Source organism: Manacus vitellinus, unplaced genomic scaffold (genome assembly GCF_001715985.3).
Source record: "Manacus vitellinus isolate BGI_N305 unplaced genomic scaffold, ASM171598v3 scaffold_46_pilon, whole genome shotgun sequence".
Taxonomy (NCBI): Eukaryota; Metazoa; Chordata; class Aves; order Passeriformes; family Pipridae; genus Manacus; species Manacus vitellinus.
The window spans coordinates 3,656,115-3,681,161 of record NW_021940578.1 but is presented as its reverse complement, the minus strand read 5'-3'; the positions used below and the strand labels follow the sequence as shown (position 1 = coordinate 3,681,161).

Below are 25,047 nucleotides of genomic sequence, written 5' to 3'. Positions count from 1 at the left end.
CCCTGTTTCCTCTCAAAAGCACCACCAGGGAGCCACAGTATCACAGATTATTGAGTTGAAGGGACCCACCAGGATCATCCAGTCCAACCCCTGGCCCTGCCCAGGACACCCCAACAATCCCACCTGTCCCTGAGAGCGTTGTCCAAACACTCCTGGAGCTCTGGCAGCCCTGGGGCCGTGACCAAACCCTGGGGAGCCTGTTCAGTGCCCGACCACCCTCTGGGGGCAGGACCTTTTCCTGAGATCCAACCTGACCCTGCCCTGACACAGCTCCAGCTGTCCCCTGGGTCCTGTCACGGGTCACAAAGCGAAGAGATCAGTGCTGCCCCTCTTTACCTCATGAGGATGTTGAAGACCACGATGAGGTCTCCCCTCAGCCTCCTCCAGGCTGAACAGACCAAGTGCCCTCAGCTGCTTCCCCTCAAGGCCCTTCCTCACCCTCACTGCCCTCCTTTGGACACTCTCTAAAAGCTTAATAACTTTCTTATATTGTGGTGCTCAGTCCCCTTGACAGCCACACCAGTGCCTGGAAAGGAGGCAGGGGCAATACCACCCAAATTCCTGACTGCCACCTCCTTGTTTCCCATTTTTGAGGTACAGCACCTGGAAGAGCCCAGGGAACTCTGCTCAACACCCCACACTGTCCCTCAAGCTGTGGCTGTGACCCTGAGACCCAGCAAGCTGCTGTTCTTACTGCACAGATAGCATCACATCTCCTGGAGACAGAAATTTAGGGATTCTACGGTCAAGTTTCTATTATACAAGCGACAGATTTCATTCAATCTTGGTAATTTTGCTTCCAGCTGCCATCAGAAAGGAAATAAAGCCTGAACTGATGCACAAAAAGACAAGTCAATGGCAATAGACACCTTAAAAGAAAAAAAAAGAATCTTAATCTACTCCCCTCTCTCTGCCTAAAAAATATTTTGGAATAAACAGGAACACAGCCAAAGTCTTTACATTTCGGTGTAATTTATTGGCACAAAAATATTCAAATACAACATGGCATCTAAACATGGCTACTCTGTTGTATTTTGTGCATTGTTTTTAATATGTTTAATTCATAAATCATAACTTTATCTTCACCCTCACGTTTAATAACCATTATTTTCTGTTTCAAGTTATGACCAGTTCTCCCCCCCCATCTGCCTCCTAGGCCAAGCCCTAACTTTCCCTAGTTATTTCCCAACACTGCTTTTTAACCCAGACACTGTGGGAAGCTCCCAAGTGGTATTTACTTGTACCCTGCATCCAGTTTGCCATGGATCACTCTGCACAGAGGCACCGACTTCGCTCAGCTCAAGGTCTTCAAACCTTGATACCCTGATCTAATCTGAAACATGACTCCTGCACTAATGTAATGAGCAGATAGACAATTTCCAATTTTGGGGCAAGAATCAAGTTTGAAAACAAGGTACAGGATGAAACAATGGTAAAATTCTGCTTCTCTTTCCAGTTATCCAGCTCACCCCCCAAACAAGTGCATTGAGCTCATTGCAGCCACATCAACAGGAATGATCAGGGCAATAATTCATCTGCAAGTGACTTAGTTACATTGCAAAGTAAGTCAAAACCCGTATATAGTTATTTTCAATGGATCACCAGTTCCCCAAAGACCAAGTGGAACCATAGACATCTGTGGTACAATCAGTCTTCGCTGTCCTGGAAACCCAAATCAAGTGTTGTGTTTCAGACAGCTTGTTTGTTTGTTTGTTTTTTTCCCGACAGCAGCTATACATTGGCTTAAACCAACTTTTAATATACAATAACTCTTTTCATTTACATTTAAAAATATTTGACAAAGGCTGTATTTCAGTCCAAGGTTCAGTTTGTGTTTGTAGAAGAGCAAGTTTGGAGTGCAAAAGCCTCCAGAATAAAAGGCTGTGGATACTTTGGAATCTTCCATTACCAGAAAGGACACCTAAAGAAAATAAAGATATTGTAATAATGCTGACTTGTATGGAGTTTCACAAAGGCAACACTGAGAAGGACTGAGATTCCATACTAATTAGGCACTATTTCAGCTTAGGGAAAATTGCCAGGTGATCCCCCCAATACTTCTTTCCTGCTAAAGTTTAAAAACAACAGAGATCTATTATGTCCAGCATCGTTCAAAGTTAGCTAACCCTCAAAATGACAGTAAAAATAAGTAAAATAAATAACACTTCTTCACTGTAATTGTGACCATCACATTCCTCATTGCAAACACTTAAAATGTTCTAAAATCCCTGTCACTCCTTATAAAAGAGTTTTCCTAGAGGACTGTCTATGGCATCGCTGTCATGACTGCAAAATCTACCAGAGCAGATGCAGGATGTGCCAAGGCTCCTGCAAATAACTAACCACACAGTTAGATTATTCCAGAAGAGTTTTGCCAGCTCAGCTGAGTGACAAACTCACCATCCAATGTAGCACTGGCACAGGTTCTCATGAGAAGTCGCTTGTTTGATGAGCAATTCCACTTGTGTGGGGACATCGAGAGTTTCGTCATGAGAAAAGTCCCGACCTGTGAAAAAACACATCAGTGAAGTCACAAATCCTGCTTCTAATCCCTTCAGATACATTATTTGGCAGGTGGGGGGCAGTTTCTTATAAATTATAAGAGTGTAAAATTTTGCAACTAAATGCTGCAAACTATAAAGCCAGGACAGTGGAAATTCAACTTCCACTGAACAAGCTAAGACAAGTAAGTCTGTGCAGTTACAAACACCTCTGTACTTTTCAAATCAGGCTCATTTCAATCTAAATGCAGGCACCAGTCCTTGGGTGTTAGACAAGAACAGGCAAATGGCCTCGTCCACTTAATCAGAACATGTTAAATTCAAGGATTAACACAAAATACAAACACTAAGGGTAGTACTGATCCCTCTCATCAGATTTTATGTTTATTTTATATAACATAAAAACGTGCTCACCAGTGAGCTTATCTCGAACCCTGTTGATGATCTGAATTGCCTTCTTATTTAGAGCTTCTGGTTTCACCAGACCATCTCCTACTGAAAGACAGAAACAGGAAAGAGAATTAGGACTTCACCTGAACAATAAAAGCATTTGTACTGCTGTTAGATGTGCCCTGCCCAAATGCCATTTTGAGAGCAAACCTAGATACATTTTCTATCACCTTTTTGTTGGGAGTTGAGAACACAGGTAATTATATTCCTCATTTATGCTGACAAGGAACTGTATCTGTCCCAACTCATCTAATGGCATTTGGATCATGACAAAATTTTCTGATCTAAGAACAATTTTTGCATTACTATAGAAACAACAAAGAAACTTACTGAAGGAATGGATGGATTCAGGCACTGTGGTCCCAGTTTTTTTATGGGATGTCTCACCCAGCTCCACACTGTCCAACATTTCTATTGAAAAAAAAACCACACAAAAACATGAATGTGAAGTTGAAAAGCAGCTAAAATATTCTTCCAGAAACATCAACAAAGCTGTTAATCATCTCATTTGAAAAGCATAATTGTGACATCCACCATCTTTCCTACTCACCCACTGACTGACTGGCTGAGTAGGAGTCTGTCCTTGTTCGTGAGCGCTTATTGCCCTTTGTATTTGCTGCAAGAAAAGGAGTTGAAAGGCATGAACTGGAGTTTCAGTGTTTCAGAGCAAATCTGTCAACAAACAATACAGATTTCCCTGCCTTTCTCCTTCTCCAGATTTGATGCCACATGAAAATAATTTCAATCTCCCGATCTCTGTTGCAATTTCACATCAAAATCCTCAAAGCTGCACCGAGAAATAGCACATGGAAATGAACAATTTCATCAGATTGTTTTCAGACAGACATTGAATTTCTTGTATGAAATCAGAGTGATTCCTCTCTTGCTGCCAGAGTTTCCTCAGAGTCACTTACTGTCCATCAGCCTCCAGTTCAATAAGGGATCATACACAAAGGCTTCCAGCACAGCCATGACACTGTCCTTGTGTTCCCGCAGCACTTCCATCACCGTGTGACAGGTGATCCTGTAGTTGCCATCGAGGCCTGTCACCTGGGGAAGAGGAAGAGGTGAGTCCACCACTGCTTCATTCACTGTGCAACTCCAACCCCAACATTCAGGGAGCAAGAAGTGGCTTTGAACTGGAATTCACTGTGGTTACAGAAAATGCAGCTGAAATATTAACACCTCTGGTTCTTAAGGTGTGGAGAAGTTTAGCCACAACAGAAAATAGAGGAAAAACTGGGAATTGGGTGCCATTTTCCTCAGGAACAATCCTCTTCATATTAAAGAGGGGATGCTTACCTCCATAGCATTTGTCAGCATCCTTGTTAACCTAAATGGAATCTTCTCAGGGAACTTTTCTCTTGTCATTGCAACCTAAACAAATGATGATGGATAATTAGTCAATTAATAGCTAATTTAGTCTTTAAAAGTTACTAAATATTGAGATCTTTTTGGTACAGTCTTGAAGACTTAATTCCAAATAGGAAAAAAGTCACAGTTTTATGCTCCTCAGTTTCCACAAATTTTTGGGAGAAGCTAGATAAGTAACTTGATAGCAAAGGGAAAACTCAGCATGTGCCCAGCTGCTACTGTCAGGTAACACAGACTGCCTGTCAGCAGCCTAAATTGCTCCAAGAAATTTCAGGGAAGTGATGCCAGCACTTCTTTGCTTGTTCCAGTGGTCAACTAATCCCCAAGACACGCCTCTGAGATAAAGTACCTATTATTTCCATCTTGCCTGTAGGTAAAGCAAAGCTCAAAAGAGCCAAAGGGCTTGCCCAGGATCAGACTCCAAGGTCAGTTTGTCCTGGCTTATAGATTAATTGCTGTACTACCAGAAAATGTGAAATGTTACAGAAAATTTAATGTCCAACTACAAAGATTTACCTCAAAGCAGTCCCCGAAGTCGATGTGCAGGATCTTTCCACTCAGTCTGTCTAACATCAGATTGGAGGGGTGCCTTTGATGAAGGAATGGGAGAAAAAAACAGGGTGACAGACCATTCTAAAAACCCAAAGTAAATCACAGCAGTTCCAGTCTGAAATGATATTTATCTTCATGAGCAAGAACAGCCAGTGACAGCTTTCTTGTTTGAGATCTTCAATCTCAGGATGAACAGAAAAGCTTCCTGACAGCGCATCTATCACATTATTTCTGTAATTACCTCTCAGGCGTTAGAGATCTTCTCACCTTGGAAGATAAACAATCTCTTAGACCAGAACAATCAGTACATTTCTCGGACAGGAACATTTACTTTTCAGTTAGGATAAATTTTTCCACTTGTTTTATGCTTTTTCGTTTTATTCAGTATAGAAAAATGAAATGCACTATGCTACAGGTGAAATAATACAAATTGGTTTACAATCAGAAGAGAAGAAAATCAATCCAGACTAGGAAAACCACAGGGCTGTATTCATGCTGTCTTCTTCCAATTTTGTTTTAATTCAATTTTCAAAGGTTTATAATTTCATTATAAAGACCTCTAGGTTCAGGAGTAAGAGCTTTTGTTATGAAAACACATGAGGCTTTAGCTGTTTTTGCATTACAGCCTTTAAATCTAAAATACATTGTCTTCAAAACTATTTCTGAAGTTATAGAATGGGTGGAGAAAGACTTCCCACTCTGTGAGTGAAAGGACATATTGGGGCTTTCAATATTAGGATTTGTGGTCTTTGATGTAGTTCTGTGAGCATTCATCTCAAAAAGGAAGAAAGTCTTATCAGTACTCAAGATACACAAGCCCTGCATCTTGTGCCTGCAGTGCTGAAAGTAACAGCAGCACATTTAGGACCTGAGAGATGGTATCACTACAACTCAGCAGTAACCACAATGGAAGATGTTATCACAAGAAGAGATCCCAGGAATGAATTGATAAGCCTTCACAGCCTGTGCTTTTAAATAAAAGAAACCTTTATACTTCACTTACCTGTCCCCAAGGCCCAAAATGTACCCAACCATTGACATCACAGCAAGTGAACGGGTGTAATTTGTTCTTCTGTCAAACCACACCTACAAGTGGAGACAAAACAGAAGCCAGGCAGGCATGTTGGGTGTTTCAGATTCTGTTTTAAGTTACACATTAACCACTTGCATTTTGCACAAAACAGAACTGTGACATGGATTGGTACATCCCATAAGCCTGAGGGGGTTCAAACACCCTGTGCCCTTGAATTAGGTGTCATGTGCTGAACTCACCTCTGAGCTTGGACTTTTCAACCACAGCAGTTTGGCAAGGTCATCCCCAGCTGTGTTATTGACAGCATGTTCAAATACTTCTACTTTCTGCATCAGAGTCAGGTGGTCATAATCTGGAGCCATCTATAATTGAGAAGTGACATTCAGCAACTTAAAAAAAGCTGCCTCCAGTAGTCTCTGGTTGTACTATGAGAAACACAGTAATCACAAGTAATTTCATGTGAAGTTTATATTTAAATTATTTGTAGACTGGCCAGTAAGTTCTCAGACACAGTGAGGTGGTCACCCAGCAGTGAAGAATTCATTTTAAATGGGATAACAAATGATTTAATATCCACAAAGTAAGCAGCCCACAGTCTTATTTGACTAAAGTACTGCCAAGGTAAGTATGTTTCAAAAACCATTACCCAAATAAGTCTTCTGGGCTGGCACACACTTTCCTTTTTGGCAGGGAATTCCAAATTTTCTAGTTCCAAGTGCTCAGTTTCCCTTATCTAATTTTGGCCCTGCAGCTCAAACACAATGCTTGTAATGCCAGCACCAGGCAGCTTGTGTGAGGCACATCCTACTCATGCAAAATCCCATACACATTTCAGTCACCAGATGGCAACAACTTGTGGTCACTGCTAAAACTGGAAAGGAGAAACAAATATACATATGGCAAACTTTACCTCCCAGAGGTATTTTATATCTCCCATCTGATATTTTTGTACTCATTATCGATACTGATAACAATCAGAGAAGAGGCAGAGGAATGAGCTGTGAATCATTTTCCTTCCTTAAGACACTGGAGTACTAAAAGAATGTGCCAAGAGCTGTGCCAGCTCTGCCCTCACCCTGAGCATGATGCGATGCTCGATGTTGAGCAGGATCTTTTTCTTCTCCCGGTAGTCTCGGATCAGGGCGTGCAGAGTGTCACAGTGGGGCACCCAGCCAATCAAGCCTGAATTTGTGGACAGTGGAATAACAGCATATCTCTGGATGCTACAGGAAAAAAATGGAGAATCAGAGCTCAGATCGTTGTATGTTGCCAATTGTTACATTTTGAGATGCCTAAAACAACTACTATTAAATCCGATTCTGATCCAAATTGTCTCTTCTTTAGTTGCTCTGTTTGTCTTCTTTTCAGACAGACCTCAAACATCCATTTGCACAGACTGCTGCCCAGTGATCTACACCTGCACTCAGTGAGTACTCACCAAGCTATTTAGTGACTACAATAAAAAAATCCCTGACAAAAACTCACTCCCAGTCTCCTAAAGTAGCGCTCAAGGTGTCTTGAAACAGAGGTTGCCTCAACGACCATAACAATTTACAATTACAACTTGCAATTACTTCAACTAAATAAAACAAATGATCCCTTTGGATACATTTCCTCTGTGTTTGAATTCTATGAATGCTGCTTTTATTTCTCTCTCTTTTTTTTTTTTTAATTAACTTAGTTCCAAGATTTGCTGTTTTCTCGCAAACCCACTACTCCTTGTGCCAAGGTTTACTTGGGAACTGCATCCATGTAGGGTGTCATTTGTGCACAGTTCAGTGACCACCCACAGCACACACCTGAGGTTTTTACGAAGAGAAGTTGGGTCATTTGCTAGCAGGGTGTTGACCAACCCAAAAAGCTGCATCACTCTTTCATCTTGGCGAAGGTCTTCATGACCTTTCAGGAGGAACACAAACTCGTGCCCGTTGCTTCCTGCAAAAAGAATTAATACAGAGAAGTTTGCTCTTGTTGAACAAACAGCCAGGAGCACATACACCCAAGAGCTGGAGAGTGTGGCAGCCAGACCCACCAGCCCACCAAGAAAAACCTCACCTGAAAGGAAGCTCTGGAAAGGTTTTATGAGGTAAATATGCAGTTTGACCTAAGAACTGTCTAAATACTGGAATAACTAAGTGAAAAGTGCTCTCTCTCACCCATTAATGTCAACTTCCTGGGCCGCTGCTTGGAGGTGATGACCTGCAGGGAGGGTGCGATGGACTGAATCCGGATGATGGGCTGGTTGGGATCGTACGTTCCTGGCACTGCCAACTCCAGGTCCCGGCACATTAGGAGTTTTGGTGACACGTACTGGAGTTCCAAAGAAGTGAGCTACCAAAGCCAAAAGAAAGGCAACCCTTTAGAATTTCAGTTAAATCTCACACATCTGAAGAGCTCGTGTTGTCGAGTGACCTAAAACAGTTCAGTCAGTGACTGATACTTCAGGTGCTTGAAGGAAGTGCTGCTTAAACACCAAACCTGCAGCAAATCCTATGCAGGTGTTTCCACAAAACTGAACTTGAATGGTTTGAATAACCAGAAAAACATGAAACAAAGATTGTTTTTGACAACTTGCGCTGAAAGGCCCACAACAGAACTGAATCTCTCCCCTCACCTGAGGCAGCTGCTTTGAGATACGTCGGAACACGTGGTAATAGAGATCCCAAGCCTGAGTCAGGTCTTTGACATTTCCTGACTTCATGTACTTCCTGCACCACTCCTGAGCTTCCATGAGATCTCTGCCATAGGCCTGGGGAGGAAGTGAAAAACAACAGAAGGGAAACATTTCAAGAGACTGTAGTGGAATGGGTGGAGACCACTTAACACCCACAAAGAGCATTACAGTCTCTTTTCAAATTGCATTAAAAATACTTGACCTCCAATTTTTTATAGAATATCAGAATTAAAGATGCAGAAATTCCTGGATCCAAGATCTGCTTTGAGTTTATTTGCTCACAAATAGACTCTATTATAGGAGGCAACAGAATGAGTAGAATCACCCTTTAACAGTGGGCTCACAAGCTCAAATTAATTCCTTTTGCTGGCTCAGGAGAGATCATCTCTGCTATCTGTGCTTCTGCTTACTGTGAAGCAAAGCAGAATAATGAACTGCAGAGCAGTTGTGAGTTTTCCAGACTCTATCAGACATCCAGCTGATACAAGACTCCACAGCAATCAGTACCACCATGACCCCTGTCATCAACAAAAGCGACACAGATCTGAAGATAAACATCAATAATTAAATTTGCAACTAATGCAATGAGTCCCATGAGATTCACTGTCTGTTTGATGGCAAAGGCTCCTGTAACACATCTGGGCAGGTGCCTGTCCTGCAGAATGTTATGCTCTTGGCCATTTGCTGGTACCTGATTGAAGGATGTCTCCTTTAGGGTCTGAGGCCCACGTTCCATCATGGCATGAAGCGGTTCCAGCACCTCGAACATCCCCTTCACGTTCCGTTCTCCAAAATAGAGACGAGATGCTTCTTCCAGCCCTTCGTGCCACATCTCGTGCCATAGGATGGCCACACGGATTAGCTCCTCACTCACCTGTTTTGGGACAGGAAAAAAAGACTGAACACCTAAAAAACCCCTATGACTGTGTCCTGACTTAAAAATGCAGAACTCCCTTCTCATGTTCTCTCTCACGTTATGAAATACTCGTTGTTGGCAGCCAGAGGGAGCCACGAGAACTACCACAGTGATGTTACACTTGTTTCTGTATGAAGCTGACCAGGCTTTTCTCACCTTGTTTGTTACCATTGAAATTTTCTGTGTATTTGTGTAGCTTGGCCTGAAAGCATTACTTTTCATTTATTCATAAAAATCTTTATCAAACCAATTAAATTACTCTTTCGACGCTATGCTTGGTAAGTTTTGTTTCCGCCTTTCATGAAGCAGAAATATGTGTTTATTTCTAATAATCTAATATAATGATTCCTCATTTATTTCTTCTCTAAATTTATTTATAAGGAGACACAAAAACTCAGCGTGCAAAATATTTTTCAATTAAAGTGTTCTCTTGCAATTACACTAATACTGTAACTTCTGCCAGTTGCAAATACCCAAATCAATTGTACTTGAACAAAATTAACAATGAATATAATTTGTGTTATTATACCTGTAGTAAATCCATTCCTGAGACACAACACACTTCCTGGTACAATGAGAACTCACCATCATTGCCTGCTGCACCAGAGTGTTGCTGTGCTCACACATGTTTTTCAAGATCTTATTGGCAGCGTTGTGCCGAGCAGTGGTTGTAGATTTAGAGGCCACAGTCAAAGGGTAGATCAAAGCCTGCAAGGAACAGCAACCAGTAATGCTTTAGAACCACACAGAACTGCCACATAAATTGAAATATTAGCAAAGCATTAACAAACAGCAGCCTGAGGGCTGGACAGGAGAAGCAAGGTTCCTTCTGGAAAGGGGTGATAGGAATTTGCTATTCAAAGTCTTCCAATCTGAAAGGCTCACAAGACTGTAACTCTCTGAGTAGCAGAATGACTTTGAGAGCCTGTGTCAAACTGGAAGGACAAAAATAGGTTTTAGGGGTTTGTGGGAAGAAACTCAGATAAAGCTCCTGTGAGGTGGGCTCTGAGTAGTCACCGAATGAGATTTAAGGTGATTGCACTACCCAGTGCTCTATCAGACAGAGAGAACCTCCCCTGCTACCTGGCTCCTCCACTCCTCCACCTCTTTCTGTTTTTATGTGAACAGAGGTGAAAGCAGCATCAGAAATAGTCCCCACCCTCACTGCCATCACTTGCTGTGACTTCCAGCACAGGCACCTGCACGAGGTGAAGTGGAACACAGGAAAGGCCTTAATTGGCACCGGCCTGTGGGAATTCCTGCTCTAAGCCAGGGCTCACCTGGGGATGGTACCGGCCGATGTCTGTGAGGAGCTGATGGATGAGACGTCCCACCAGGGGTCGAGGGGTGTCGATTCTTGCAATGAGCTGAGGGATAACCTGAAATAAAGATCCCTGTCATCTCGTGTGCTCAGTGCACGAGCTGTTCTGCCCTCTGCCAGAGGCCTCACAGCAACTGGAGGGGACAGAGGCCCAGCATTCGTTTTTCAGATGGTCAGAGGATAACAAGGTTCCAAACAGTGTCAGAAATGTACAACAGCTCAGTGAGATTGCAAGTGTTCTGTGCAAAAGTGTTACAGGATCCTCTGTGGAAAGAGTAAGATGTGTCTTGAAGTGTAATGCTTAAATAAAAAATAAAGTATTTTTTTATTTAACTACGAGAGTCATTCTGCAAGGCAATTCTGAGACAGACTGTGAACCCCATCAGAGCAGCACAGTGTTGTTTTATACTTCATCACCACTGAATGCACATCATCTTTAATTTAAAAATGTTCATTCTTTCTCATTCATATGCACTAATCTGCATATAAATACTGAAATATATGCAAGAATGTTTCTCATGCCTCTGTGCAAGATGCTTGTTAAATCAGTTACAAACTGTACTGCACACTGCTCTCAGAACTCACCTACAGAGGATTGTTTAGCAAAGGATCTTCATGGATATCATGCAGCAAACCCCCAAGCTCCCCCCAGAACTGGGGTTTGTCTTAGTCCTTTGTGTTCCTTACCTGCAGCCAAGTGTCAATCTGGATGGCCTTGACTCCTTCTACCAAAGCCTCGTTCACATCAGGCCAGTGACCATAGTCAAACCACAGAGTAAGGACTCTGAAAAAGAGAAATACTTTTGTTAGGAGTGAAACAATAAACCCAAAACGTTCCAGTCAAACGCCTCCAGACTCATTTACAAGTGATTTTTCTTCCCAGTACCCACAGATAGCAGGGATAACCCACCTGACAAAAGTTAGCTTGGACTGAAGCATTCACTTAATTCAACCATAACAGAAAGGAGCAGAAACATGTTCTCCCTCATCTGAGACCATGTGCCCTGATAATTTGGATTTCATTTACTGTGTGCTTCATTGTGTACCTTAGAGTGTCCTGCAGGTTGTTTCCTCGGGACAGAGAGATGGATCGGAAGAAACCCTGGACAGCAGGGACTGTGTACATCAAGAGGGTCTTGGATAAATCCTTTTGGAATGAAAATTTCTGCATTAGTTCTAACCAAGCACATCAGCCAACATGAATTCTAAACTCAGGAAGGGGAAAAAGGAAGAAATATGTGGAAATATAGACCTAATCCACACTGTAGTTGACTTCTGCCTGGCAAGGAACATGCTGTGAAGTGGTTTTATACTTCAGTTTGTTGGCAAAGCTATGGACAGCAAAGCAGCCTAAAAACAACAACCGTACTATAACTGGTAAGTAAAAGAGATTCCTCACAGTCTTCCACGAAGGACTTAAGCAGCAGAACTTGTTAATGCACTGTATCACCTATGACAGCCACCTAGGCCTCTGCTTTAGGTCACAGCTAACTTATGATTGTTTGCATTAATTTAGTCCTCTTCCCACAAGACTGAGTTAACCTGAACTGCCTCACTTTTGCTGTAAGCTCTGAGTGTGTGTGTATGTGTATTATATATATATTTATACACACACACACAGAGAACATCCACAAGCCAGGTACATGTAGCAGCATGTTCCCCACCATAACATTTTCCTGGGTCTAAGCACTAAGTACCACTCTCTCCACACCAGCAGGGTACCTCAGTGACTTTTTTCTGCACTGGAGAAGGGATGGGGCTGTTCTCTGTGCTCTCTGCATCACTCTCACTGTTGCTGCCCTCGGTGTTGGCACTGGTGACACTGGCCCCGCTGGCGTGACGCAGCTTCTTCTTCTCATCCCTGGCCTGGTTCTGATGTTTGTAGTGAAGCACTGCTTCAAAGTTCATCACTGCCCAGGCATGCCAGGCCTGCCAAGAGGAGAGAACAAAAGTCAGAAGGAAAATTAATCCCTTCTGCAACCTGCACTCTCTAATTGTTAGAGATAATCCAACCTTTCTGTGTCTGCAGACAACTGCAGCAAGCAATACCCTGCAGACAACACAATGCTTTGCTTTCTCTAATTGCTTGTAATTTTAACTGTCTTATTATCTTAAATAACATCACAGTGAGTTCTTGGCCAGGAGCTCCCTGTTGAATATTAAGGCAAAGGAGCTCTGTAGCAGAAATTAAGTTATATTTGCATACACCTTAATTTTTCAAAGGCTAAAATGAAGATTAGTGTGTTAGGGCTCAGGGAGGTGTAATGGGAAGAAATACAGGAGATGGCTGCCCCAGAGAAGATCTGGCACCAAATACTAATTGAGATTTCACAACCCTGAAATCAAAGGTTCTTTAGAGAATTAACAACAAGACTACTTTCCTTGTTCAAGTATACTGAGTGAGAACAAGTTAATTTTTTCTATTTATATTATCCTTTCTCCTTCACTGTTACCTGCCAGAGGAAGAACTCCCAAAAGCAAGAATAGAAACTGAATTGTGGCCTAGTTTTACCAACCAGATATAATTGTAAACAAGAATCTTATGGTTTCCTTGGGCCGCTTTCACCGGGTTTTTTAAATCCTACTGGCAGTAACAAGGCAGACAGTTACAGGAGATCTTCCTGTGAACATCTTCCTTTCCTTAGTGTGGGATGTGGTGAGATGAGTGATGCCTCAGCAGTGGAAGCTTTCCCTCACCGACCTTGTACCAGTTGCGGTCGTGCTCGGTGGCAGCACTGTAGTACTGCAGGACTTTGGGGATGGTGCTCTCATTGATGCCTTGCAGGTTCAGCTGCCACTCCCCCAGCTTCAGGAAACACCTGGTTAAGCAAAGGGATTATTGACTCAGAATCCAGAATGAAAATGAAGCCTCTGGATTAAGAGGCAGAATTCTTAATTGGAGTCTGGAAGACGTTCCATGTGGTGAACCCGCTCAGGAAGCCTCTCCTGCAGGCTGCGAGTCTGTGTGTTAACATGGAAGGCTCAAAACACCTCCATCCTGCCTCTAGTGTGGAACTAACTAGTTAAGGGTTTAATTCAGGGGGAAAGGTGAGGGTCAAAACTTGCTCCTCATTTATATGAGTTATAAACTTAACGTAAGAAGCAGATAACAGCAACACTGAAAGACTTCATCACAGAGCACATGTGGATCACCACATGGACAAGCCTTCTGGAGAGAACACTGTGACAGACAGTGGAAACACAGAGGAGCTGTTCTTCCCCCCAGCCAGAAGCCCATTTAGTCATTGCCTCCCAGAGGAAAGGAAAAACAACATATTTTTACTGCAGCAGGGTGGGGTTGTGAAGGTTTGTGCAAAACTTAATACTTTGCTCCCTCAGCAGGCTTTAAATGCCACAGTTACACAGCTCTCCTTTCTGTATTTTGAGTTTGCCAGAAGGCATTGTGCAAGGCAAATTTTGTGTGCAACTCATTACTAATTTGTCTTCCATGACAGTCACTGAAGAAAATAAGACAAAGGTGTTACTGAGTTCCCACCTTCATAAAAGCAAGTTGATTGCACATTTCCCTTTAAAAAAGGAGCAAACTTTCAATAGAAAGCACTGTGCAATTTTTTCTTTAAATTGAGAAAACCAGATCTGGCACCTCCAGATCCACAGAGGAAAATGGAGGCTAATATGTGTTTTTAATGCAATAATATTTTAAGAGACCATCACATGGTGGGCACCTACTGCCCAAAGCACTGTTGTTGTGCTTGGCTTAATACAGATGTGCCAGGAGTGTGGGAAATGTTTCCTTCCCAGTGACTGGATCTCCTGAAAACCAAAAAACAGCCATGCTGAGAGCTCTGCCTTCTGCCAGCGAGCCACAGTGCTGGAAAAAATACCACCAGCAACAAACACAAGTTTGTTTAGGCTGATGTATCACAACAACATTTACTGAAAATTATGGGATAGATAAGAATGTAATACCAAAGCAGCTAAATGAGAAATGCCCCGTTCTTTTAACCAATGTAATACCAAAGCAGCTAAATGAGAAATGCCCCGTTCTTTAAATCAAAGCATGAGCCTTGTCTGAAATGTGTCATCTGCAGGGACCCTGCAACTCCAGAGAGCCCTGAGCTGCAGGGAGGAGCTGAAGGGAGTGCCAGGACTTGGTGCTGACCGTGCCATGAGCTTGTGGAGCTCCTGCTTGTGCTGCTGGTCCTCGGTGGCAATGGCGTGCTGGGCCTGCTGCTGCATGGTCTGCACAAAGTGCTGCATGTGCTGGAAGGCGTCGATCTGCAAAGGCAGGAGGGTTCCAGTGAGGGCCACAGGGCTTACAGACAACTTCAGGAGGGAGGAAGACAGTGTGGAAGTAAATATTGACTGAAATGAAAATGTAGGGTTTTGTTTTCTTTCAAAACTTTTCAGTTGTTTACACCCCTCTAAAATCAACTTGTAAAGGAAGAGGTTAGAGATTCTTGATGTCTCTGAAATTGCTGCACTGAGGAACAAATCGCTGCACCCTTCCAGTGCCAGGCACACCTCCACTGTCAGACAGTCAGAGGTATCACTGACCATAACACAAGTTAACACTGTGCTCTGATTGCAAGAACTCAGCTCTAGCAAAGCAGCAAGATCACCTGTACAGGGAGAAAACTTCACCAGCAGAGAATGTCCTGTTACTGCCCAGGCAGAGTGAGACTCTAGTCCTGAGACAGAGGTGTCTCCCTTGCAGCTGAGCACAGCAAAGACAGCCTGGCAATTCCAGAAATCAAATGTTCACAGCTTACAAACTGCATCTGAGCAGGACAATGTTGAACACCCCACGCTGTCACAGATCCAGAGAAGCCTACCTTTAATATGGCGTGGCCTGAAAAAGATGATTTGAGAAAATAACGCCTGAGGGAAAACTTGCAGCTTCCTGATCTTCCCCTGTAACCCCTCAGCTTTGGCTAGGCTTGAAGTACACACCATGGAACATTAACTTTGAGTTGTTTCAACAGATTAAAGCCTAGATTTCTCCTAAGGTTATTTAAGAAGTACAAATGTGCATTGCTCCTTTGCCAGGAGATTACACAAGGCACCAGTGCTAAAGAACTTGTACTACCAAATTCTGAGGGAAAAATCTTCATAAAATTCCTTGGAAAGAACTCTGGGGTAAGAAAACCCAAAATTAAAGATTTAAGAAGAAGGTATGCACGCTTCACTGGGAAGAATTAGAGTAAAGCTCCTGCAATCTGCAAGGTCATTTCAGGTCAGAAGCTGCAGAATGTGCTGTTAGAAGGCCAATTTACTTCTGTTCATCTACAGGAATGAGCTACCTTAGAGTGAGACAAGAATCACCTCAGTTGAAACGCCTCATCCACCCCATTCAAATGTCAGCCTGCACAAGGCAGTGGTGAGGAAAAAGGGTATTATCCCAGGGTGAAATAAAAGAAGGATTCACACTCTTAACATTAATGTGGGGCATTCCACAGCTGGGAATGCAGAGAGAAGAGGAGGGAGAGTAAATAACAATCTTATCAAGAGTTATGCTAGATATTTATTAAAAGTAGACAAAAAGATATTGTCTGTTATGTGCCCCTCTCATATCTAGACACAGCCAACAATCTGCTCTTCAGTTTCCATGAATATGGAGAACTGATCACCATAAACTGACAGGCAAAGCACTTGAGACTGAAAGCTGTTTTCTGTAACACTGAATTCCTAAGTTTGTATCGCAGCCTTTTTATGGGATATGGGTTTGGAATGCAGCTGCTGGCAAAGGTCCTTGTTAGAAGAAATGTAATAGGGTTTACTTATCCATTTTTTATCTGTTATTTAAGAAAAGAAAGTTGTGCAGCTCTGTGGCTGGTTTCCATTGAGATGCCAGTTTTTTCTCCTGCTGGATTTGGCAAGTGTCAAAATGGCAGTAGGGAAAACATTTGAGGTCAACCTTGAAGTGCTCAGCTAGAAAAAAATGATCATTTCCTACCATACCAGCCCACCTCAGCAGCTGATTCCTTAGGATACCAAATCAAGTGAACACACACAGTTATATAAAACTACACACAGCACTAGGTGTAACTTTGTATTATTTATCCTTTTTTTGGTATCATTTTTTTCCTCCATCTTCCTGGGCTCCATATATTCTTGCATCAGTTTATTTTAGACACATTCTCTTCTCTCACTCCCTTAATCTTTGTTCCTTCTCTCATTCTGTCTTCCACTACTGCATCTTGTCCATCTTTATCACAGTTCAAACACAGAAAGCCCCCTTTCCCTCATGGAAGCAGGCAGAGACCCCACACACTTCTGGGGTCATTTACTGAAGAAAGAAAGAGGCCATTACACTGTTTTACAGAGCCAACAGGACAGGGCCTCAGCAGCAGCTCCTTCTGCTTCTTAAATTCAAATAAAGAATAGTTAGGTCATGGCAGTGTTCCCACAGCAATGGCTCTGCTCCAGTGCTGGCAATTCCAAAGGCAGGAAAAATAAAAAAAAGATGTGGCAGAATATGAGGATAAATGGAGGCTTTAATGTATATTAAAAAAAAGATAACTTATCCAGTCTGGAGCTTATTGGATTTGATTATGTAAATTCTCCCTGTGTTGCAATGTCAAAAACATTCACCCTGGGCTCTCTGGAGCCAAATTGTTCCCATGATAAAACCCTATGTATTTTTCAGCTGCCTTTCAGTTAGAATTTTTCAATAATGTCCTTAATAAAAGTCAGCTCTGCTCAGCAATTAAGTACAAACTGTTCAGGATACTTTCCTAAAACTGGCAATAAAACCCCTTACTTCTGTCTTTGAGCATGTAACCCTGACCACAGGTACAGTGTGGAGACCTGGCAACCTGAACAGTGGATGAAAAGTCAAGTACCAAGAACAGAAGATCTACTATTGGCCATTATTCTCGGCTGCAACCCTTGGGCACCAGACACTGGTTTAGCAAAAATAATCTTTCCATGCACGGAATAGAATTAGGGCCAGGCTTTCTCTGTCATTAGAGAGTTTTAAAGGAGAAAAAAAGTGAGCAGTGAGCAGAGAGCAGGGTGTTCTCCTGTACCTTCCGGGCGCTCTTCCACATGTGCTTCATGTAAGCATAAGTCACTTGGGGATGGACTGTGGGCAGGGGGTGGTCCAGCTGTCGGGATGGATCTACTCCCAAGAGCAGGACAAGGGTCTTATGGGCCAAAGCCTGGGGAAGATTGCAGAGAGAAAAGGCAGGTTAAAACAAGCTCGTTCTTACCTCCATCTCGGAGCGCTTCAGAATCACCCACCACTAAAAAATACACCTGAGCCTCCAGGGAAAACACAGGCACAGCAGCCTTAGTGCCACTCCCTGCACTCACCAGAGTGCCACAGGATAAACCATATGTCTTCCTGTAGATCAAATTCTCATTTCAGAAGCCAGCAGAGAGTGTCAAGTCTCTGTTTCAAGCATTCTTGGTGATAAATCTTTGGTGAATGTTAAAATAGGACCTAAATGTTCAATGGTAACATCACCCTCTAGATCTGACCCTCTGCTTTAGCAGATAGAGCCATTACTAATAATTACCAGAGCTGCATAAGAACTTCCAGTTATAGCATGCAATAAAAAGTTGGCTCTGGGGCTCTCAGGTGTAATACCAATCCCACAAAAATAGCCTTGGCCACAAGCATGAACTCTATATGCCAGTTACAATTTTAGCATTTCAACAATTCCTGACTAGTTTCTCCCCCAGAGGAGGGCCCATCCCACTTGAGCAATGAAAGCATTTGCAGATGCTGAAGGTTGAAGCAGAATGGAAAAGCCAGTGGCCTAAAAAAAAAAAAAAGAGGACAGAGCCTGACAATGCTCACCAGCCTCCCACTCTTGCCACACAAGCTGGCATACTTGAGCCAGGTCCTCATGTCCTCATGAGGATTCACCACAAGAGACCGGACCATCAGGATCCTCTGCCAGTCCTCCACGATCCTCTGACAGCCCTGAGGGGAAAAGCAAGGGAGAACTTGTTAGGGTTTGACCTCCAATGCACTCCACACAGCCTTAATCCAGAACCTGAAGGGACTTCTAGCAAGATGGAGTCTTCTGTACCCCTAATTCACAGCAGACTGACAGCAGGAACTAGTGGTTATTTCTTTAACACTGCAGTGTGTGAAGAAGGTTCAGTCCTTGACTCTTACTGTCTGCACCAGCTCAGGGTTTGCAGCCTAACAACATCTTCTCATTGAAAAGGAGAAAAGTTCCTAAAGCAGAAACACACCCAAAAATCAGGAAAGCTTTTTGTACAGTCCCAAAGTGAGTCAGGAGTTTTATAACTCTTCTTAACCTAGTTTTAAAGCCTATTTTTGGTTTAAATGGTGACAAATCTGAACGTGGAGATAGATGGTAGAAAACCAAACGGTTGCAAAGATATTTTTGTTATTGCCCTTTTTCTTCTCCTTGCATGTGTTGCTTTTGGAGGCTGGCACCACTGAGCTGAGATTATGCCAGAAACTGCAGCTCCAACTGCTGTGCTGCTTGTGCAAGCATTGTCTGGTTCTTTTCTGTCTGATGGGAGAGGCACAACAACATTGCCAGAGCAGGATGAGCCTGTATGTCAAACATCCAAGGATGCTACAGAGAAGTAGAACTGTGGAAGGGACAGTAACAACCAAAGCATCTATCCTTTCCCTTTTTCCTTTGCCCCCAAATCGAGAGCTGGGAAGTTGGGCAAAGCTTGTTCCCTAACACCCAAATAAACCTCTTCCAAGAGGCATTTAAGAATTTTTAAAAAGCAGCTATAAAATGTGCAAGAACTGTATGTACTGCTTTCAGGACTATAAAAAGCTGTATTCAGACATTACACTTCCTGTCACTCTCAGTTTCTCCACCCCAGTGGAATGATCCTGAGCTTTTCCAGACAGGAATGTAGATGGGAGACTAAAAGCTTTGTCACAGTTTCCCAAACAGCTAAAAAATATGCAGCAGCAACAGCCTTTCATAAGGTAGCAGATTACAGCAGTCCCAGGGAAGAACTCTGCACAGGGAAAAATTCTTCCTCCAGGCAGCATTTTACCCTAATTATGCCTTTTTTTCTCCTCCTTCTCATGCAGGAATCACCTCTTTAAACAGTATTCCTGTATGTACTGCCACATCTGAGGATGATCACCTTCATTGTAGGAATGCCTCTTGTAAGGAAATAGTGTCAAAATATCTGTCTGATTTAAATCTTCAGAGGTGCTTCAGATTTTTTTCTGTTAAGAGTGAGAAAGGCACAAACTTCTCTTTAAACACAGAAGAACAGCATTGCTAAAGGTCTCTTCTAAAAGGTCAAGGCCAAGCATAGAATCATTTAGATTGGAAAAGACCTTTAAGGTCGTCAAGTCCAACCATAAACCCAACACTGCCAATTCCACCACTAAGCCATGTGTGCCACCAGTCAACTGGAAATGTTCTTGTAAGAGGTCCAAAAGGAACAGGACAATCTTTTATTTTACAAGTATGTGAGTTTTCTGACCAGTTTTCCAGCATTTGGAGAGAATTCACTTTTTAAAATGCAGCCAAGTGAAAAGTTCAAACCAGCCTGATCCAAACCAGTATTTCCAGATGTAATCCAGTACTGAGATAAGCAGCCTTGGGGATGTTACTGGTGTCTGTCCTCTTTATACATCTATGTCAAGACTTAAATCACCCTTTTAAAGTGTCACATCAGCAGAGATCTCAGAACATTAACCAAAAGAAAACCCCCAAAAACCAAGCGACCAGGACAGACATAAAGGGGACAGAGAGCACACAGTAATGAGAGTATGGACTGGGATAGAGAGAGACATGGAAGGATTTCCTGGGCCACCACACTGACTCAAGAGGCAGCTGAGCATCTCCATCCCTGATCTTTCTCCAGATGTACCTGCAGCCTTTCCCACCAGATCTGGCGGATGATCTCACGGCGCTCCGGTACAAGTTTATACTGGATCACCTCTTCCAGCTCTGACAGCATCTGGCAGGATACCATAGCCTGGAGGAAACAATCACATTCCATCCCAATCACCACACAACAAATCTATAATTAAGGAACAGTATTTTGGCATCAAGATATTAAGCACATACACTGCCCAACAGGTAAAGGACTGACTGCCATATATTGGTGTCTAGGATTCAACCTTCCCAAATGCCAGTTCTTATTTCTTTGGAGTGGGTGGAGCCCACCTCACTGTTTGGATTGTCCCAAAGCTGCTTCAGCAAAGTTATGTTTCTTATCTGACAAAAGCCATTTAGCTTGTGGGCATACACAGCTCCCATTTTTGATACAGGGGTTTTATGCAACTCCTGGACAGTCTGAGGCAGAGTGAGGGGAAGGAAGATGAGTTACACTCACCCCGTAGGCTCGGCTGTAGCTCTCTCCTGCCATGGCAGTCAGCTCAGCATCCAGCAGGTCTCTGGCTTTGTCAATGCACTGAAACACAACAAGACATTGGGGCAAAGGTGGTGTGTTTTATCCAGAGTCAACTGTTGAAACTGCTGTTCATCTGTTCTGTCCCATGGACAAAGCTGGCATTGTTCCCACCCTCCAAAAAAAACCAGGGAAGGGTCTTATCAGCAGAGAGAACTGACAGGAAAACAGTGTCCATGGATGGGTATAAGGGAAGTCAAGGGGGCTTCATTCACCACCTGCACAGTCTGAAGTCTGTCTTCCTACAAAATCCAAGTTTGCAGTATTTCTAAACCTACTGTCATTGTAGAAATCATCATTAAGAACATTTTATAGAGGAAAAGAGAAGTTCACATTGTAGTGCAAGAGTTGGTTACAAAAAAGCCTCAAGAAATGCCTTTTGATACCATACAATGACAGAAAATAGCTTTCACTGTTTTACGTAACCCAGCAGGATTTTATGAATTTTACAGGACAGCAAATTCCATTTCTCATCCTCCAACTAAGACAGGCTCTTCAAGCATGAAACAAATCCTGCTCTGGTTCTAGTCATTATATAATCTCTCACCTATAGCTTTTCCTGTTCAAAATGTTAAAGGTTAATCACAAGCTCTACCCTTCTGAATGCCTGGTTAATTTTACTGTGCACATCACCCAAAAATCTATGGGTTTTGACAGCACAGACTGAATTATTCCTTTATCTAAGTTGGCAAGGCAGCACAGAATTCTGAGAAATGGGACTTGAGCTTCCTTGGAAAGTAAACAACATGCTTCACATCTAGAGAGAGGAGCAAGTCACTCTGCAAATCTCCTGTGTGACAGACAAGCATTACCACTACAGCTGTTTAATAGACTCATTCCCTGCCTTGATAGCTCAATCTAAGATTCGAGATTTATCAATGCCACCAGAAAAATTAAACTTATTGTACATGATATATATGAGCACTTCACTGAAAAAGCTGCAAGAGACAGAAGTGCACAGAACATCCCTGAAGAATCTTCTCAGGCATTCAAGGCATTTTACAATCAGTGCCTTGTACAATGGAACCTCTGCTGAGATAATCCCCCTGCCCTGTCAGTCTGGAAAACAGGCATAAAAGTAAAAAAAAAAGCCAAAAAATGACTAAGGCATTCTTATGCTCTACAGCACTGGACCACTGCTCTGTGTACATACATTCACTGCTGTGTTCCTGGGAATACAAGGCAAGAACAATCACAAAGGTCTGATACATCCATGGAAAAAAGGTTATTGGGCAATTCTAATAGGTCATAGCCAACTGCTTTAAAACATCTTGTCTTTCTATGCAGCAAAATAGACCAATTCATCTGAAGCTAGGTTTTGGGAAGCCAACAAGGAGGGTAATTACTTGCTGAGCCAGTGAGAAAAGGTCCTGATGAAGTGCCAGCACAGCCCTGTAGAAAGCCCCATCGTGGGTGTCCCTTGGGATCATGCAGGTGTATTCTTCCATGCTGTCCCACTGACCTGCAGAGACACAGAGATCCTCAGCAACACAACAGCCTTCTCTGCAAGGGAAGAGCAGGACACAACTGTGCTACAGTGCTCAGACATCAGCCACCAGGCCTGAGTGCTGTGAGGTACTTCTGCATTTCAGGCAGCTTTCCAACAGCTTGTCTTTGGCAGGGACACTCTGTTATATACATAAACCATATATAAACATACACAGGGCTACAGACAAGGGAAAACATAGGCATTTTTCTTCTAGGCAAATTGTTATCCTTGTGGGAAAGGTTCTTTCATTTCTTATGATGAAAAAGTTGAAATTCTGACACTTTCAGAACATCTGAATGAATTAGTGCCCTACAGAGCAAAAGATGAATTTTTCTCAGGAAAGGCTGGCAGACAGCAAGTGATTTATAGGTTTCTCTAGGAAATATCTGGTTATCAGCATAATGGACATTTGGACCATTATAGATTTATTTCACTTAAGACTGTCTACTCAGCAGACATGACCTATCAAAATGCTCAGCACATATTGTTCTGTTCATAAATAGGAGTCTGCCACAAATCTGAGGAAGCCTATTAATCTCATTTCAAGCCTGAGCTCTGTTCAGTACAAAGCCAAGCAAAAGGGAGCAGTTAAACAACCCATCACCTGCACAGACCAGTAAGGCACTCTGTTACTGGAGACCACACTGGGAGACTTGATGTAAATGCAGGTTTTCCAAAGGGTTTCAGTATGGAATGGCACTTACTTTGTTTCCCAGTGTAAATAATTTGGCTCTTTGATGTTGCTGTTTCTTATATTCCGTAGTTCTGGAGCCAGTTAAAAGTATCTGTGCCCCTATTTGTGGGCTGTCACACCCCCACAGGAGGACACCTTACCTAGACCCCAGGCAGCAGCTGCAGCCATCCTGGCCATCTTAGCTTGAGTTTCATCATTCACCTGTGTCCACTTCTCACAGCACTGCTGGTGGAGCTGTCCCCTAAGAAGAATCCACAATTTCTGATCAGCAAAAAGCCTCTTTTAAGAATTCTGCCTTGTTAAACAAGCCCTTTCCACTGATAAGACAACAGCCATACTGAGAGGAGACCAGGATTTGACTCCTCTGGCCAACTCAGTCACGTTGTCTGATGACAAATATCCTATCAGGAGAACATTCAAGGCACACTGTTTTGAAAACACAGCTCCAAATAGAAGTTTTCATCTGTTAATGCCTATTTCACAAACTGGACTGTCAACACCAGTCTACAAATGCAGAAAAAAAAAATAATTCCCGAGAAAACAAACCAACCACCACCAAACAAAGGATGCTGAAAAACGTTTTGCAAGTGTCAGAACAAGAAACACATGATCTGAAGAGCTTGGGCATGGCTCCTGCTCTCTAGCATTTTGAATTAACACATCACCAAGCCTGAAGACAGAGACTGGAGAATCAATGTTGCTGTAACCCCGCGTGAAGACTTGTCATGGCAAGATCTCAGAGGGACGTGAGTCTTTCATGGCCAGCAGAGAGGAAGCACCAGGATTTTTATATAATTTCTTTTAAATCAACTGTGAATGCTCCACTAATCAAACCAATTACTGTGGGTGTTGCAGTTCCAGGATTTCTCAGGCTGGATACTCTGTAGCAGTGGAACAGCTGCCAACTGTGAGGGAGAACAACTTGCCTTCCCTACTGTCATCCCCTCCCAAAAAGGAAGATGAGTTAGTCAAACAGAACCGATGGGCTGCCACAGGCAAGACAGCCATTCTGACAGCTTAATAGCCCAGGAGAAAAGAAACAATAAAGCCAATGGAAAACCAAGCCAAACCTTGCAACAGCAGTAAATCAGGACCTCACAGATGCTGAAAAAGCACTGTGGGTCCTGCAGGAACAGCTACGTCAGGACACAAATGGCTAAGAACGCTCTGAGTGTGCTCTCCAAACATCCCTGCACTGAAATAATGACACTGTATAACATAGTTCTGCATTAGCTGCCTTGTCCTGCCAAGCAGATTCCAGCAGCAGAAACAGCACTAAAGAGTATCAGCAGCCAAACCGTGGAATCCTCAGCCCCAGGATGATGCCTGTAGAGTCAGGTAGCACACAGCACTTTGCAGAGGCACTTGTGAATTGTAAAAAACATCTGCACAGAGCTGGAATGCAGCTCCACCACAGAACTTAGAGACTCTGATCACTCTCATCACTACAGACTGTCAGTAGATCCATATTTTGCTCCAACCAAAGAAAACTGCCCTTTTGTTATATATTGGCCACTGATACATGAATAAGCAGGAGGTTCAGAAAGGACACTTTACACAAACACACGTCCTGCAGGAGGGAAAAATTCTTTAAATCCCTGGTGAGAGCTGCCTACTCCTGGAAAAGCTGATTGAGGAACACTGAGTAAGAGGATCTGTTTTCCCTACAGCAAAACCTACACCCCGTGTGTCTCACCCCCGT

General features: G+C 42.9%; 2 protein-coding genes across 3 annotated transcripts in view; both read right to left on the bottom strand.

The window, feature by feature from the left end:
• EXOSC10 (exosome component 10) overlaps positions 1 to 78 on the bottom strand; it is a 16,081-nt gene extending 16,003 nt beyond the window's left edge. The window contains exon 1 of the mRNA XM_029962393.1: positions 70 to 78. Coding sequence (XP_029818253.1) covers positions 70 to 78 — 9 coding nt within the window. The remainder of the gene's footprint in view (positions 1 to 69) is intronic.
• Positions 79 to 953: 875 nt separating this feature from the next.
• Positions 954 to 25,047, bottom strand: part of MTOR (mechanistic target of rapamycin kinase) — a 61,249-nt gene continuing 37,155 nt past the window's right edge. For both annotated transcript variants that reach the window (XM_018079471.3, XM_018079472.3), the window contains 28 exons: positions 23,486 to 23,586; positions 22,509 to 22,624; positions 21,088 to 21,165; positions 20,620 to 20,727; positions 18,590 to 18,715; positions 17,814 to 17,945; positions 14,945 to 15,060; positions 13,523 to 13,640; positions 12,544 to 12,750; positions 11,868 to 11,968; positions 11,509 to 11,605; positions 10,781 to 10,879; positions 10,086 to 10,208; positions 9,276 to 9,458; positions 8,525 to 8,659; positions 8,067 to 8,241; positions 7,710 to 7,845; positions 6,986 to 7,133; positions 6,150 to 6,272; positions 5,881 to 5,963; positions 4,842 to 4,914; positions 4,254 to 4,328; positions 3,866 to 4,001; positions 3,502 to 3,567; positions 3,282 to 3,362; positions 2,916 to 2,996; positions 2,401 to 2,506; positions 954 to 1,921 (listed from right to left, as the gene is read on the bottom strand). In XM_018079471.3, coding sequence (XP_017934960.1) covers positions 1,906 to 1,921; positions 2,401 to 2,506; positions 2,916 to 2,996; positions 3,282 to 3,362; positions 3,502 to 3,567; positions 3,866 to 4,001; positions 4,254 to 4,328; positions 4,842 to 4,914; positions 5,881 to 5,963; positions 6,150 to 6,272; positions 6,986 to 7,133; positions 7,710 to 7,845; positions 8,067 to 8,241; positions 8,525 to 8,659; positions 9,276 to 9,458; positions 10,086 to 10,208; positions 10,781 to 10,879; positions 11,509 to 11,605; positions 11,868 to 11,968; positions 12,544 to 12,750; positions 13,523 to 13,640; positions 14,945 to 15,060; positions 17,814 to 17,945; positions 18,590 to 18,715; positions 20,620 to 20,727; positions 21,088 to 21,165; positions 22,509 to 22,624; positions 23,486 to 23,586 — 3,139 coding nt within the window. In that variant the 3' untranslated portion in view covers positions 954 to 1,905. The remainder of the gene's footprint in view (positions 1,922 to 2,400; positions 2,507 to 2,915; positions 2,997 to 3,281; positions 3,363 to 3,501; positions 3,568 to 3,865; positions 4,002 to 4,253; positions 4,329 to 4,841; positions 4,915 to 5,880; positions 5,964 to 6,149; positions 6,273 to 6,985; positions 7,134 to 7,709; positions 7,846 to 8,066; positions 8,242 to 8,524; positions 8,660 to 9,275; positions 9,459 to 10,085; positions 10,209 to 10,780; positions 10,880 to 11,508; positions 11,606 to 11,867; positions 11,969 to 12,543; positions 12,751 to 13,522; positions 13,641 to 14,944; positions 15,061 to 17,813; positions 17,946 to 18,589; positions 18,716 to 20,619; positions 20,728 to 21,087; positions 21,166 to 22,508; positions 22,625 to 23,485; positions 23,587 to 25,047) is intronic.